Source organism: Vombatus ursinus, unplaced genomic scaffold (genome assembly GCF_900497805.2).
Source record: "Vombatus ursinus unplaced genomic scaffold, bare-nosed wombat genome assembly UNPS02005286.1, whole genome shotgun sequence".
Lineage (NCBI taxonomy): Eukaryota > Metazoa > Chordata > Mammalia > Diprotodontia > Vombatidae > Vombatus > Vombatus ursinus.
In genome coordinates this window covers 6,581,166-6,597,566 of record NW_020945064.1, presented here as the reverse complement: position 1 = coordinate 6,597,566, position 16,401 = coordinate 6,581,166, and the positions used below count along the sequence as shown (strand labels likewise).

At 47.4% G+C, this 16,401-nt stretch overlaps 1 protein-coding gene across 1 annotated transcript; it reads left to right on the top strand.

Annotated features, from left to right (window-relative positions):
* Positions 1-2,610: 2,610 nt before the first annotated feature.
* On the top strand, positions 2,611-16,135 carry CDT1 (chromatin licensing and DNA replication factor 1). The gene is made up of 12 exons (XM_027846272.1): positions 2,611-2,629; positions 3,877-3,991; positions 4,691-5,366; positions 7,963-8,067; positions 8,695-8,927; positions 11,079-11,282; positions 12,014-12,159; positions 12,476-12,579; positions 13,725-13,913; positions 14,070-14,225; positions 14,328-14,529; positions 15,793-16,135. Exons 1-12 carry the CDS (start codon positions 2,611-2,613, stop codon positions 15,954-15,956), a joined length of 2,313 nt encoding a protein of 770 aa, XP_027702073.1. The 3' UTR covers positions 15,957-16,135.
* Positions 16,136-16,401: the final 266 nt, after the last annotated feature.

Here is a 16,401-nt window from a genome sequence, read left to right as displayed (position 1 = left end):
TGGGAAGACCCTGGCACCAGCCACCCAAACCCCTGGCAAGGCCTGGCAATAGCATTATGAGGTGAGAAGCCAACTTCTGCTCTTGGTAAGCCAGTTGTAGAAATGTGTCAACTTTGTAATTTATGGCAAGCCGTTTGTCCTGTTTCCTGATTTGTAAAAGGAAAAATAATAATGGTTGTTGTTACAGGATCAAATGACATAATGATTGTAAAGTGCTTAACACAATGACTGGCATATGTTAGACAACATTATTATTATCTCCCTAATTTAATGCAATTGTTCCATGCCTGATAACCTTGAAGTGGTTTTTAAATACCAAGAGTAGTAGGATCAATAATTTCTATATGTGATAATATGGAAATGCAATCAATGTCATCTGAAGTTTATTGTTTGTTTTGAGGACAACCTTGGACACAGCCTAGGTAGGATCTTCCTGACTCTGTTTCCCAATTGTGCTATTTCCTTTCTGAAAAGGAAAAATCCCCACCTGATTAATCCTGAGACCTGCCTTTAACATCTAGTGACTACATGATTGGCTATCAGATATGACTCATGTTTGGAATCAAACAGAGTTAAGGAAGTTCTTTCCTTTGGATATGATATATGACATTGTCCCTCTTTTCTTTTTATAGCAAATTTCTACAATCAAGATGTTCTGTAAGTACAATACTAAATCTATAAAATACTAGATGGATACTAAAACATTTCTGAGTTACCATAATAAGATGCAAGTATGAGTAGCTTATAATTTTAACTTATGTTCATGGCCAAATAAATAATATAGAGATAACATCCTCCTAAGGAGGAAATGATTAGACAAAGTAATAAGACAAAGATGTAATGTGATAGATGTCTAATTAAAAAGGATAGCAAATTTTGAGAAAAGCAACAGACTGATCCATCTAAGAATTATATACTGATGTATATGATTGGCTTCCAAAATTTGTCTATCACGGAAATTCAAGCTTTAAGCATGTTTTGGTAATAAGATCTCAATTTTGTATTTTTACTGAAAAATTGTATAGGATAGTGGTAAAACTAAGTGAAATTATATCTCCTTTATTAAAGTATCTGTCCAATAATTTTAAAAGGCAGAAGAGTTCATTTTATGGTTGGACCCTCACATTTTAAAGGATTCTTATACCAGGTACAGGATTTAGGCAAGGACAGATGCAGCAGATGATATAAAAATTGAAATTCTCTAAAGTTTCAAAAATGGAGAACCAAATTTAAATGATTGTGCTAATTTATACTAAGTCAGAATTATCTGGGAACTTCTAGATTTAAACCAGAGAAGCAGAATTCCCTTTTTGAACTGCCTAAGAATAAAACCTATTGTACATGAGATATCTGGGATTCAAAAGGTGCTGCTTAAATGGACATTGGGAATAGGTTACTGGGATACAAGGAACTTAATGTTAGTTAATGTTGGTAATAATGATTGTATTGATTTGTATGGATCAGCTTTAAGTTTTCTTATTTATCTTAGTAACACGTAAATCTCCCTTCTCAAGACTGATCGATTGTGAGCCCTTTAAGTAGTTTAATCTGTACCTGACTTAATGTAATTATGCAATTTTGTGAATTATGAGAAAAACTTTGTTGTATTGCTTGAACCTGGCCCTGCGTGGTAAGGACCTATGTTATGCTGTTTTCTCTCAACTGCCATCTTATATGTCTTCTAAGAGCCCCTATCAGGTCTTTCTGACTGCTGTCAACTTGTGAATGTGGACTCCTAGATCATCTGAAGATGCCTGCTCCAAGTGGACATCTCTTCCCACTCCTTGAGGAGGAGTGAAGCTTTCCCTTGGTCTTCAGGTGACACCTTTTGGCGCACCATTGACCAAAAGAAGGGAATGTAGACGTGTCTCCAAACCATTTTGAACCCCAACACCTGAGAAAAGCCTAAAACCTGGTTTGGCCAACCAGGAGAGACATTTCAGTCTACTTTGGGCTTAATCTACCATAATGCTTTGTGTGTTCTGGACATGCATTGCATTATTCTTTGAGTGAACCCAGAATGCCCCTTCCTGTGTCAATAACTGAAGCTGACCAAGAGCATTCTTCTGTTTATAACCACTAAGGTGCCTTGACCCAGACCCTACCTTGAACAGTGGGACTTATCTTAGTATTGTATGGACATATGCTATGTTATGTCATGTTAATGGTAAAAGAAACACAGATATTTTGGACCTATAATTTCAATCAACACTTTGACATTCTCCTATCTTATTGTATTTACAACCTATTCATTTAAGAAACTCCTTTCTCATATCATGGTTAAACATTTGGAGACCATAATTTTGGCTGACATTGGCATCCTGAGCCAGGAAGGGAGGGAAGGGTGAGAGGGAATTGCCCTGAACATATAAAAATCCTCTTTGTCTGTCCATCTTTGGGTTCATTGTCTCACGGTGAGCTCCCATGTATATCTCTATATACATGTTTCACAAGCTTTGAGAGAAATAAACACTCATATTCAGCCTAATTTTGTTTGTCTTTCTAAGAACAAACTTAGTAATGGTTGACAGAAATGGTGCCTTTGCTTGGATGAGACAGTGCTAGAGATTGGACCCTTCCCTGGATAGCACTAGTTGACAGCGGTCAACAATGGGGCACAGATACCCAGGTAGAGAGGAAATTCTGCCAAAAGTTGAGAGGAGAACTAGGAAAACCAATTTCATTATGGGATCATAGAATTTAGAGCTGGGAGAGACATTATACCCCAGCTAAAGGAAACACAATAGAGTGGATACACTGCAGGACCTGATGCCAGGATAAACCTAGGTTAAAAAAGAAAAAAAAAAACTCAAAACTTAGTGCCTTGGTTTCCTCATTTGTAAAAGGAGAGGTTTGATTTTTATTGCGTCTAATGACCCCTTTACTTCTAAAGCTTTGATTTAGTCAAACTTGTTCATTTTTAAAAATTGATGGGTCAACAAACAGTTATTAAGCTTGTAAAATATACCAAGCATACAAGGACAGAAGCAAACAGCTCTGCCCTCAAGGGGCTTACATTCTCTTGGGAGAACCAACATGTACATACACATATAAAACACAGGTATATAAAAGACACATTCCAAGTCAAATACAAGGAAACCTTGGAAGGGAAGGAACTCTTACCTGGGGAGACCCAGGAAGGCCTCTGTATTAGAGCTGAATCTTGAAGGTAAAACGGAGGCTTCCAGGGAGGGCTGGTGATGTTCCAGACAGGAGGGACAGACACAAGGATGGGAAATGAAGACCAAGAAGGTCAGAGTTCATGGAGGGGATTAACGTGTGAATAGACTGGAAAGTTAGGAAGGGGCCTGATTGTGAAAAGCTTGAAGGGTCACACAGAAGACCTTCTGCTTTTGGTCCTAGAGGTAACAGGAAGCCACTGGAGTTTATCGAGCTGGGGAGTAGAGACAAACCTGTTCAAACCTGTGTTTTAGGAAAATCACTGTGGTGGCTATGTGAAAGTTGGACTGGAGAGAAGAAAGATCGAGGGAACAAATAGGAGCCCACTACAACTCTCCAGGTGAGAGGTGTGAGTAGAGAAACTGAGGCTCAGAGAGAGGAGACATGCCCCACAAATACTCAACAACTTTGCTCAAACAAGCCCCAACAATTTCTATTGGATTTTAAAGTTTCATTTTATAACAGAGTTCTCACTAGACACCCAGGATTCCTTGCTTTCTAGATAAAGAGTGGGATCTTTGCTGAAAATAGTTATGCATACTGGCTCCAGCCTCCCTCTTGTTCCACATTGGACCAGCCCTGGCTAAGGATTTAATACTTGCATTCCTTCTGAAGGAGGACACCCAGGCCAACTAGATCTTCATTCCCCTCTAGCCTACACTTCTGAGTCTCCTGGATTTTCTCCTCTTATTCCAGAGATCTCTTTCAACTTGGAAACTCATGTCATTCTGGACTTTTCCCCTGCACCTTCTCCCTCGGATTGGCTGGTTTCTCCCCAAACCTCCATAAGGAGGAGGCTCAGGCCAGCCAGGTCTCCTAGCCATGCTTCTCGGACTTTCTTTACAATGCCCGTTAGTGGGGCTTCTCTTTCCACCCCGTTTCGCTTCAGCTCCCTTTTATGTTTTCTTCTATTAGACGGTAAGCTCCCTGAGGGCAGGCACTATTCTTATTTGTGTTCCCAGCATAGTTAGGGCTTAATATCTTACCTACCCATGGCTAGCACGGCTCTTTGGAGACGAGTGCATTTAGAGATTCGACTTTGTGCATATTCTCTGTTCAATGTCAAACGATCAATCAACACTCATGATGCACTTATTGCCTGTGCAATAAGGCACTGTGCGAAGCGCTTGGGGATACAAAAAGAGGCAACTTTTAGTGTTCTCTTTGAGAATCAAATGAGATAAAACTGTGATTATAAAGCGGCTGACACATAGTAAGTACTATGTACATGTTCGCTATTATTATCATCATTATTTAGTTCTGGTTCGGGTTTCTTCCCTGCATTAGTTCAGTTTCTCTGAATTCCACGTCATCAGTTTTTAAAAGGTGCCGTAATATTACATCACAGCCATTCCCCAACGCAAGGGTCCTGGTTCAGCATCTAGTTGGTTTTTTTTGCTGCTACAGAAGTAAAATAAATTGGTGCGCACCAGCCCTCCCTTTGCTTTGACTTCTCCCCCTACTGGAGCTCTGGGTTAAAGGGCGGGAACCTTTAATCACTTTTCTCCAGCGCAGTTCCCGCGCTCCAAAGGCCCTCCCTTTTCTCCTCCCTCCGACCTAAAGGAGAAACTCCCCAGACCCAGCCCCAAAAGGCGGGAGGCGGGGCTGGGTGGGGGCGGGGCAGAGGCTCTTCGAGGAAGCCTGGGATTGGCCTGCGGCGGTCTCCACTTCCTAATTCATCTTGCCGAGCCCGCGCGGCGGAGGCGGGGCCTCGCCGGAAGGGGCGGGACGGCGCGCAGTGGCGCGAAACCCAGCTGCGGCTTCCGTTTGGAACGTTGTGTATCCTTTTGTATCCTCGGCTGTGGTCTCAGCGTTCCATCCGCGCTCCCCCGCCTGCGCTCGCCATGGCGCAGCGCAGAGTCACCGACTTCTTCGCCTTGCGCAAGGGCTCGCGGGCGGAAGCGTCGGCCCTCCGCGGCCCCTTGAAGCTCCGCGGGAGCCCCGCCAAGCCGGAGGGGACCCTGGGCCCCGGGGCGCGCGCCCGGCCCCGAGTGGTCTCCCCGCGCACCCCGGCCCGGGCGTCCGGCAGCTCGGCCCCCGCCCCGACGGGCACCCCGAGCGGCAGCGGCAGGAAGCGGAGCCGCCAGGCCTCGGACCCGGACCAGGAAACGGAGGCCCCCCCAGTGCGGCGCGCGGCCCGGAGGAGGCTGGTGCTTTCCGCCGACCCCGAGGCCCCGGAGGTCACGGTGAGCGAGCCCCCAGGAGAGCATCAGAACCGGTCTTTGTGGGTACAGCACGACCCGGTTCCAAGTTGGTCTCAGCCGGCTGTAGCTCGGTTTCCTCCTCCAGCTACTTAGCAAAGTGCCTGGCATGCAGCAGGCGCTTAATACATGCTTTTTGCTCGAGCGCTTCCTGCGGAGCTTGCTGGGTTGGTTGTAGGACCGAATGAGGTCACTGATAAAGAGCTTCGCAAACCCTAAAACGCTCCACGGCCTCCCCACTAACTTATTTTAAAGATGGAGCCACACCTGAAGGGTGTTGAGCACCCAGCCCCTGGCTCAGCTTCGGGGTTTGGGCTGAGCGGCGGCCGTGGGGAGAGGCCAGCAGCAGGGGTGACCTCGGAGGCCACCCCATGGCGTAGTACTGAGTCCTGGTTGCGCACTGGCCTTCTACTCAGGGGGTTCTCCGTTCGAATCCCCCAGGGAGAGTTATTGGTTGTTTTCACGTGTCACGCTCAGTGACTCAGCTTCCTCATTTACAAAATGGGGGGTTCGACTCTGTGGCCTTTTACGGGCCTTTCCAGCTCAGTATCTATAGAGATCTTAGGTTATTGCACCGGAGACTAGGTAGGCGGATCCACCTGCAAAGGACTGACCTGGAAGCTTTGCCACAGCCCCGGGGGCGTTTGAAGGACTGTCCCCTGCGCTCATCCTCCTCCCAGAACTAGAAGCAAAGGGGCTGAGTCCCTGCACAGAAATACGGTTCCACGTTCTCATTTCTCTGCTTGCCAAGTCGCTGGGTGGGTTTGTCAGGAGGGCAGTGGGCCGCCTCCCCTGCCAGGGAGGTCTCCACTTGGAGGCTGGATCGAAGGACAAGTGGTCACTTGTTAAGGATTTTGCAGAATGGATTTCTCTTTGGGGCGGTTTGTCCCAGAGGATATCTGAGGGTTTTCTGATTCAATTTTGGAATGTTAAAGCTGGAAGTGATTTCTAGGGATTATCTTAACGGTAATGGCTTACACTGCTGCAGTGCTTTCTGTACAATACTGGGCACAAATGTCATTATCTCCATTTGAAGCGTGAAGAAACTGCGACCCAGAGAGGTCGGGGAGGTTACTAGTCCATGATGGCACAGTAGTAGTGATGGAGTCATGACCAGGACCTGGGCCTCCTGATTCCCCCGACCAGTGTTTTTTAAAAATGATTATTATTATACTACAGTTTCTCCCTTAAGTAAAAATATGGTAAAATTAAAAAGCTAAATGTATGAACCACGGGAATGGTGGAAGGAGTGATTGACCCGAGGGGATGGTCTTGAAGGCCTTTCCCAGCCCCTCACTTTCTGAATATGTGCTTTCACCTCTCACTGTTCTTACAAAGGGGTGAATGGTTCAGTAGGAAACCTTTGACCTTGTGTAAGGGAGAGGTGGGCTAGTTCCGGCATTTATTCAGCAGACTCTAAGCACCCAGCACATGCGGTGGACCGAGCTAGACTGAAACCAGAAATGTGGAGATGTTAGTCTGAGACTCCTCCCTCTTAATCATCTGTCCATCCTCAAGCAGCTGCTGTCTGTGTAGAGGCTGTGTACTCATGAATTCGAAGAGGGCTCAGACAGAAGCTCTCAGGAAGAGGGGGACTGAAGTCCCAGCTCTGCTATTTCTTGAGTGATTTGGGGCATGGCACTACATCTTTCTCAGCCTCAGTTTTCTTTCTCTTTTTTTTAATTAATATATTTTGATTTATCAGCAATCACTTCCATATACTTTTAAGTTTAAAATTTTTTCCCCCTTCCTCCCCACCACCCTCCCCAAGATGGCGCACAATCTGATATAGGCTATGCATATACATTCCTGTTAAACATTTTTTCACATTAGTGATGTGGTAAGAAAGAATTAGAACCAATAGGAGAAACCACCAGAAAGAGGAAACAAAGCTCAACAGAAGAAAAAAAAATAACATAGTATGCTTTGATCTGCATTCAAACTCCATAGTTCTTTCTTTGGATGTGGATAGCATTTTCCACCACGAGGCCTTTGAAGATGTCGTAGATCCTTGTATTGCTGGGAAGGGTTAAGTTTATCAATATTAGTCATTGCACAATGTGCTGTTACTATGTACAACATTGTCCTGGTTCTGCTCACTTCACTCAGCATCAGACCATATGTCTTTCCAGGTTTTTCTGAAGTTTGCCTGCTTATCATTTCTTATAGCACAGTAGTATTCCATTATGTTCATATGCCACAACTTGTTCAGCCATTCCCCAATTGATGGGCATTCTCTCAATTTCCAATTTAGCCTCAGTTTTCTCATCTGCAAAATGGGGATACAAATCATCCTACGGGGTTGTTGTGAGCATGGAATGAGATAATGTATGTTACTAGCCGTATAATCCATAAAGCATTATCTGAGGGTGAGCTGTCATTTTCTCTAATTGGTCACATCATGTACTTGGTGTGACCTAAGGTCCTTGAGGTCAGGGCCCATCACTCCTTTACTGCTCTCTTAGGTTCTAGGGGAGGGCTTCATAAATGTTTGCTTCCAGAATGCACCTGGCTCTGACCTTGAAGGCAGAAAGATGCGCAGATGCCGACCTTGACTTTTCATTTTTTGTCCCTCATACAGGTTTCTAGCTCATGTTCATCCACTTCCCCCTCTGTGGGGAAGGAGGTAAAGACTGTTCCCCTCTCCCCAGCCTCGAAAGCCAGCCTGGATTTCCCAGAAGGCATCGTAAGTAAATCCCTGCAGAGATGAATATTGTCCATGTACCTGGTCCTTCTCAGCCCTGGTAGCTTTGTAATCCTGCCTTTCCTGGACCTTAGGCCTAGGAAGGGAATAGAATCGGTCTGTGAAAAGGTGCCACGTCGAACTTTACTTTGCTTTCGAGGCACACTCTGAAAAACTGCTCAGGCTGGCATCAGACACCTGGGCTCTGCTTGTGGCCTTGCACATGGCATCTAATCCCCTTCTGAAACGAAGTTGTTTCATATGTAAAATGAGAATGTTAATACCTGTAATGGCCTGGGTGGTGCTGAGATGACACCTGGAAAAGTATTTTGTAAATTACATAGTGCTCTGTGTGTGTGAGATATTATTTAGTAAAAATCTGTTTAAACTGGGGGAGCTATTTGCTTCAAGGAGCCCTTGGTTTGTGTTTTGTTGTGTTTTGAAAGTAAATAATCCTTATATAAAATAAGGAATGCCCTCCATTGATTTTGTCTGAATTTGAATTTTTACATATGGGGTTTGCCTCTGCCGAGCCATCTGTCTGCGCAAAGCTGCTCCATAAGGGAGAGTTTCTGGGGGTCTTTGTGCCTGGGCTGGGTGTCCCTTCTCACTCTTGTTCTTACCCCTCAGGGCCACTCAAAGCCAGACCTTGCTGAGCTCAAGTCTCGGCTGCAGAAGGTTCGGGAGCTGACCCACAGAGCCGCACCCCTCACCTCCACCCCGAATGCCAGTGTCAGCCTCAAAAACCGACTGCAGCGTGCCCGGGAGCTGGGGGCCCGGATCCAGGCTGGGACTTCTGCTGGCGAGAAGAAAAGTGAAGAGCCAGGGCCCCAGGAGGTGGGGGACCCCACAGTGGAGCCATGGTGAGAGCCTGGTAGGGAGGGGAGCGGGGGACAAGAGCCTGAGAGGCCTAACATGCCCCACAACCATGAACCCAGCAACATTCTCCCTCCTCCTGGTGATACAGAAAGAATCTGAGGCTTTGTCAGTCTGCGGGGATAGACATCCATGGCAGGTGGGCTTGGTGCTCAGTTGAACATTCCCACTTAGCATTCTTCCCCGCCCCCCCAAAATACAGGGTATCTGTCCCAAAAGTCTTAGTGAAGTTTTAAGCCATTAAAAATGTTAACAGCTATTTTAATAAGTTACTTTAATAATTTAAGGAAAAAAACATTTTTAATTTTACAAAACTTTGATAACTTCATAAAATTAAAAATGTTTAAATGAAATTTGAATTTCATTTATATAAAGTATATTTAAATACTAAATTTAAATTTTAAATAAAAAGTGCTGTTTTAGTAAACTATTAAAGCTTTTTTCATTAAAATTTCTATTTTAATTCAACTCTATTTTATTTTAATTTAAATATGTTAAATTAAATTTAAATATGAATGATTTAATTTAAAATCTAATTAATTTAAGAATTTAAATTAAACTTTTTTAAAAATTTAATTTAAATATAAAGTTAAATATGAATGAAATAATTTAAATAAAAATTAAAATTTTTAAAAATTAAATATGAATAAATATATAATTTAAATATAAATTTAAATGTATTTATATGTAACATTTATATATTTCTAAATATGTATATATGTAACATAAGCATATTTAATAAATTTACTTTAAATTTTAATTAAAAAGATATTTAAATTAAAATATTTTTGAAAGATCTTTTAACAAGCTAGTAAAGCTTTAGTGGCCTGAAATTGCATTAAGACTTTGGGGACAGTCTGTGTATTTTTATTGCTGTCTTTTGTTTTTACAGAGCCTAGGTGTTCCCCCCATCCCTCCCTCTCCCTCTGCCAGAGAGCCATTCCTTATAATAAAGAATTTTTTTTTTAAGAGAAAAATAAAATCAGTAAATCCAGTGAACCCACTGAAAAATCTCTTGACATTTAATGCAGTGTTTATACCCGTAGACTCTCACGTGGGACAGGGAGGGGCGTTTCCTCTTGTCTTTTTCTTGGGGTCCAGATGTGCTTTGCACTTTGGCAGTTTCCGTTTGGCCTGCTTCACAGATGTTGTCCTTTCCAGCGTCTGCAGACTATTTTTCTGACTCAGCTTCCATCACTTTGTCTCATTCTTGGCACTCTTTCTGGGCTTCTCAATGTTTCTACTGGCCCAGGACACTGGCCCTTCACCTTCCTCGTGCTCTGAGAGATTTTAAGGATACGTCTAGTCCTGCCCCTTATCACCATGGTTCATCACCATGGCTCACATTTCACTGATAATGATATTCATTATTAGAGCGCTAGGTTTGTGAAGCCTTTTCCTGTCCATAACCCAGGGATGAAGGTAAATGCAATTATTAGTGTCCACATCTGATGTGAGAAGATTCCAGGCTTGTAGCAGGGGAACTGACTTACTCATAAACTGCGCAGCTAGAAAGTGTAAGAACCAGTTCTAGAACCCAGGCTTTGTACTCTTGATACCCCGTTCCGTATTATGTGCAATTAGAGCTGGGACTGTTGACCCAGAGGTATACGACTCTTTATTTTTCAATAATATTTTACTTTATCCCCCAATCAGATGTAAGAATAGTTTTAACATTTAAAAACATTTTTGGAGTTTTAGTTTACCACCTCCTTTTCCTTCCCCCTCCCTGATACAGTAAGCAATCTGATACAAGTTATACTTGTATAATCATGTAAAATATATTTCCATATTACATATATGATCATTTGAAAAAAAAAAGCTATTGATCACAGTTGGTATGGGGGTAACTTGATCTGGACTGGCCAAAGATCGGCAGAACTGTTTGGCATTTTCAGGAGGCTGGGCTGGGTCTGGGGAGGTCAGGCCCACTAAGGAGTTACAGGTGGGGGACCCAGATCTCTGGACCTTCTGAAGTCCCTGAACTGGCCTCGGGACCACACTGGCTTCTTAGGCCCGTGACCCAGACTGCACTCCTGGGCTTGGGACGGGACCAGACTTTAGGGTAGGAGAGGGCAAGGTGGTTTCTGTGTGTCTGACCCTTCTCAGGCTAATAGTCTGGTTTGCTTTTGCCCCAGTACGTCGAAGGGCCCTGCACCTGCCTATGAGCGGTTCCACACCCTCGCCCAGGCCGGCCCCCCGGGCCTTACGCTGCCCTACAAGTATAAGGTCTTGGCCGAGATGTTCCGCAGCATGGACACCATCGTGGGCATGCTCTTCAATCGCTCCGAGACGGTGACTTTTGCCAAGGTCAAACAGGGCGTCCAGGACATGATGCGCAAGTGAGTCTCGTTAGGGTGTTAGGAGGAGGGGTCCTCGGGCTGGAGCCAGGCATCTACCCTGGTGCTCAGCCGCTGCTGAAAGAATCTTTTGTTTTCCTTCTGCCTTCTCTCCCTTCTGGACCTAGAAGCTTCGCCTGTAGGAACCAGAGAGGCGGCCTTCATGTAATCATTTCACACACATGAAAGAGAGGGCCGCTCATCATTAATAGCGACAGTGGCATCTAATAAAAAGGGAATGAACACTTAATAAGCACCTACTATGTGCCAGGCACACATTAAGTGCTTTATAAATATCTCAGTTTTATCATCTCTATGGCGCTTGGAGGTTCGCAAAGGAATTTTTATGGGTTATCTCGTTTAATCCTCACAACCTCGTGAGGTAGGTGTTGCTATTGCCATTTCACAGATGAGGAAACTGAGACAGACAGATTAGTTGATTTGCCCAGAGTCACCAGGTAGGAAGAGCCTGAGGCAGGATTTGAGCTCAGGCTTCCCTGACTCCAGGTCAGGGGACGTGTGGCTGTCTGTTTGCTCCCCTGTTCCTGGCTGAGACCAGAGGTGTTTGGGTCCCATGGTGAGCACCAAGGTGAGTTCTCTGCTGAAACTGTTTTGGCACAGGGGTGGGGTCTGGTCACTGCCTAGAATGGCCTGGGGACTTGGTGACAAATGTCTGGTGATTTTCAGGGGCCAGGCCTCTCACTCACCCAGTGCCCCATGCTTGTCTTTGTCAGGAGGTTTGAGGAGCGAAATGTGGGGCAGATCAAGACCGTCTACCCAGCATCATACCGCTTCCGGCAGGAGCGGAACATCCCCACGTTTAATGACAGCGTGAAGCGATCGGATTATCAGCTCACCATCGAGCCTGTGCTGGAGCAAGGTGGGTGAGCCTCGGGGCGAGGAGGAGGATCATGGGGAGCCTGTGCCCTTGACCCCCCACAGCTGAGGCTTGGCCCTGAGCCACCCCAGAAGCGGTGCCTTGGGGCGAGCCAGAGTCCTGACTCCGTGCCTCGTGTGGTCCCCCAGCACTGCCTTAGCCTCTTTGCAGCCGGTCACTCAGAAGTGAGTGTTCCTTGACGTGGGTTATCGTGGCCCGTAGTGACCGGGGCAGGAGCCAGTGTGGCTGGAGTGGCGGAGGGGGTCGCGGCTTGGGGCTGAGGGGTCGCCGAGTAACGAGATGTGCCTTCTCTCCCCAGAAGAGGGTGGCGAGGGAGCCGCCCAGCTGTCAGCTTCCCACCTTCTGCAGCGCCGCCGCACCTTCGGCAGGAACTTGGTGAACCTGGTCAAGGAACACCACAAGGTGAGCAGGGAGGGCTGGCAAGGACGTCTGAGGCCGTCTTGCCCATGGTACCAGACTCCTCGTGTTGACGTGGACCCCTAAGCAGAGAAGGGTCATCGAGCTTGCAGCCCCTTACCTGCCCCCAGCAGGACGGCAGGTCTGAACTGTATTTCTCACCAGTGGGTTTGGGTTTGTGGCGAGCCACCCCTGTTTTCTTCTTTTTTAACTTTTCACTGCGAGAATTTATTTTTATATGGCTTCTGCATTGTCCTCTTCATCGTCTCCACAAAGAACAGTCATGGCATTATAAAGGCTCCTTCCCACGCTGGCAGCAGCCTGAATGCCCAGCAGTGGGAAAGACTCTCAGTGTAGTATGTTGGGATGGGATAGTGCCATTAAGACCAACAGGTGTGAGGAAGGACATGGGGAGACCTTTAAGGTCCAGTGAAAACAGAACCAGGAGCATGGAGTTCAGTCCGGCTGAGCCAGACCATAGGGCAGTCTTGAGGCTGCACTGTGATTCTGCGGTTGGAGGAAGTGCTGCCACTGATTCAGACGTCAAACTTTGATCCAAAAGCAGGAGTGTAGAGGCAGCTAGGCGGTACAGTGGACAGAGCACCGGCCCTGGAGTTAGGAGGACCTGAGTTCAAATCCAGCCTCAGACACTTGACACTCACTAGCTGTGTGACTCTGGGCAAGTCACTTAACCCTGATTGCCTTGCAATCCCCCCCAAAAAAAGTAGGGGTATAAAAGTGAAGGGAACAAAGAGTGGGATTGTGGGGGCATGCGGGCTTGAGGTGAGCAGATTTGGGGGAAGGCAGAGCCAGATTCTGTTCTGTGTGGCAGAAGCATTTCCCCTCCCCCCAGATCTTCCCCATCCCCTTGCTGTATCACGTCTGACTGCCATTAGCATGGGTCTCAGTCAGGCCTTCTGGCCTGGTCCCACTGGCTCAGCACGACGTGTTTGCACGTGGCTGGTTAGAGTTCGTGCTCCAGTCTCTAGGAGTATCTGTCATCCCCCCTCCTCTGGCCCCTTGACTGATTCGTGGCTCCCTACGTGACTAGTTTGGAGGGTGTTTGGCCCCAGCACCGCGTTCCATCCGGGAGGCTTGGCTGCTCTTGCAGGGCCAGGTGCTGGTCTCACCTCCTGTTCGTTTCCTCCAAGGTTTTCCTCGCCTCCCTGAGCCCACCACTGGTGGTACCAGAAGACCAGCTAACCAGGTGGCACCCCAGATTTAACGTGGATGAGGTGCCGGACATCATCCCTGCCGAGCTGCCGACGCCGCCTCACACGGACAAGGTCACAACTGCGCAGGAGATGCTGGCCAGAGCTCGGACGATGCTGACGCCGAAGGTGAGGGTGTGGCCCTTCAAGGATCGTGTCCATCAGCCCCAGGGGGTAGAGAGAAGTGATGGCTGAAGTGGGGGGTGTCGATCATCTTCCTAGTGGAATCACAGATGTCCTGGTAATTGTGTGTGTGTCTTTGTCTGTTTTCACTTCTGGACACAGATGGAAAAGGCCTTGGCCAATCTGGCTCTGAAAACAGCCAACAACAGCAGCCCCCCCAAACCAGGGTCCCCCGGTCTCAGCAGTCCCCTGAAATTAGCTTCTCCATCCAGCTCCCCCAGTGCCCTGAAGGGCGTCTCCCAGGCTCTGCTGGAGCGGGTGAGTAGTACGTGGAGGGTGCAGGTGGTGAGGATGAGGGGACTCCTGTGTCGTCCAGGCCCAGCGTGCCTGACCACTTGCCTCCTTCCCTTCCCTCCCAAGATCCGTGCCAAGGAAACTCAGAAGCTGCAGGCGAGGATGACCCGCAGACCTCAGCAGGAGGAGCGCCTCTTGGTGCTGTCCAGGCTGCCCGAGCTGGCACGCATCCTTCGGAGCGTCTTTGTGGCCGAGAAGAAGCCGGCGCTGACCATGGAGGTGACCTGCGCCAGAATGGTCAGCAGCTACCGCTCGTCCATGCTGCCTGGTACGTAGGTCACCCTCGATGGAGGCTGCCAGGGACGGGGTGGGGAGATTGCTGTGGGGCCTTCTGAAAACAGGGTCAGATCCCACTTTGTGCCGGAGGCCCTTCTGGGGCTGGCCATGCTTCCCCGGCAGTGCTCCCTGGGAGATACCTCTCCTGTGCTCTACTTCTTGTGGTTGTTTATGTGTCTCCCCATTAGACTGTGAGGTCCTTGAGGCCTTTCTTTATCCCCAGTGCTTGGCACGGTGCCTGGTACATAGTAGGCACTTAATAAATGCTCACAAAGCAATGGGCAGTTAGGCTAATGTGTCCCCATTAGTCTGTGAGGTCCTCCAGGCTTTTCTTTATCCCTGGTGCTTGGCACGGTGCCTGGTACATAGTAGGCACTTAATAAATGCTCACAAACCTATGGGCAGTTAGGCTAAGCTGATCCCTGACCTTTGATGGGGCTGTCCCCATGAGGGTTTGTTCCAGGTCTTTTGTCAGGGTCCCTGGGAGACTGACCCCAGTATTTACAGGCTGGAACAGAGGAAGGAGACAGAGCATGGGGTAAATTCCCTTCGATTAAAGCTGAGGGCTATAACGGGGAAGCTCTTTGTGTCCTCACTTACCATAGTGCATACGATAGGTGCTTAGTAAATGTTTGAGCAGGTAGGGGCACCATAGAGCATAGAGTGCCTGGTCTGGAGTCAGGAAGACTCATCTCCTTGAGTTCTAATGTGGCCTCAGACTCCTACTAGCTGTGTGACCCTGAGCAAGTCATTTCACCCTGCTTGCCTCAGTTTCCTCATCTCTCAAATGAGCTGGAGAAGGAAATGGCAAATCACTCCAGTATCTTTGCCAAGAAAACCCTGCAAGGGTACATGGAGTCGGACACAACGGGACAACAAAAAATACCGATTGACTGCCAGCTGGAGGCCCCAGCCTCTTCCCATGTGTGTAATTTATTTACTTGGGACCAGTTCTGCATCTAGTAGGAATTTGGAATTATGGGGCAGAGGTCTGATTGGCCATACTTGGAAAAAAAATTATTTTTTTCCCCATGGACCTGGCTTTAAGAGGCTGGTTAGTGTGCTTTCTTTGGCGATGTTTAATTAGAGGCCTTGGTGATTTTCTTCACACCAGACTGGCTTCAGGGAAAGTTGTCTCTTTCCCAGTGGGATCTGTCCTGGGGGCTGGGAAAGGTTGGCTCCTGTGTGTCATCTGCTGGTAGGCCTTGCCCATGGCAGGGGCTGGGGACTCATGCCGTGTGTCGTGTGTCCTCAGGGGAGATGGAGAAGCACCTGCAGGTCCTCTCAGAGCTGCTCCCCGACTGGCTCAGTCTCCATCGCATCAGGACCGACACCTACCTGAGGCTGGACAAGTCTGTGGACCTGGGTCACATTTCAGAGAGACTTGCTAGGATTACCCAGGAGGAGGAGAAGCTGTAATGCAGGCCCTTCCTGGAAGATTGGGCTAGCATCTGAGCACTGAGCTGTGGGTGAAGGTGTAAGGGGGCATGTGTGTGTCAGGCATGGAATGATGAATCTTTTAAAAACACTAAATCCCACAAAGTGAGACCTTTCTACGTTTTATCCCCGCTGGAAAATAAAGATTCTTTGTAGATGCAGGATGTATGATCAGACCCCTTGCCCTGATCTCTGCAGCTTCTAGAGCCCCTGACTGTCCTCACTGCCTCCCCCCTGGGCCTAAGGCAGGAGCTCTTGAGTGGGGCCCGACATACACAGGGTTTACCATGTGGATGGGCTTTGGCCTCACTCGTAACCCACTGCTGGAGTACCCGTGTACCACTGCCCAGCAAGCAGCCAGTCGCAAAAGCCCAGGTGTCTGCTTTGCTGGGTGTTCAGTGTGTTGGCATTCAACTTTTATGGAGTT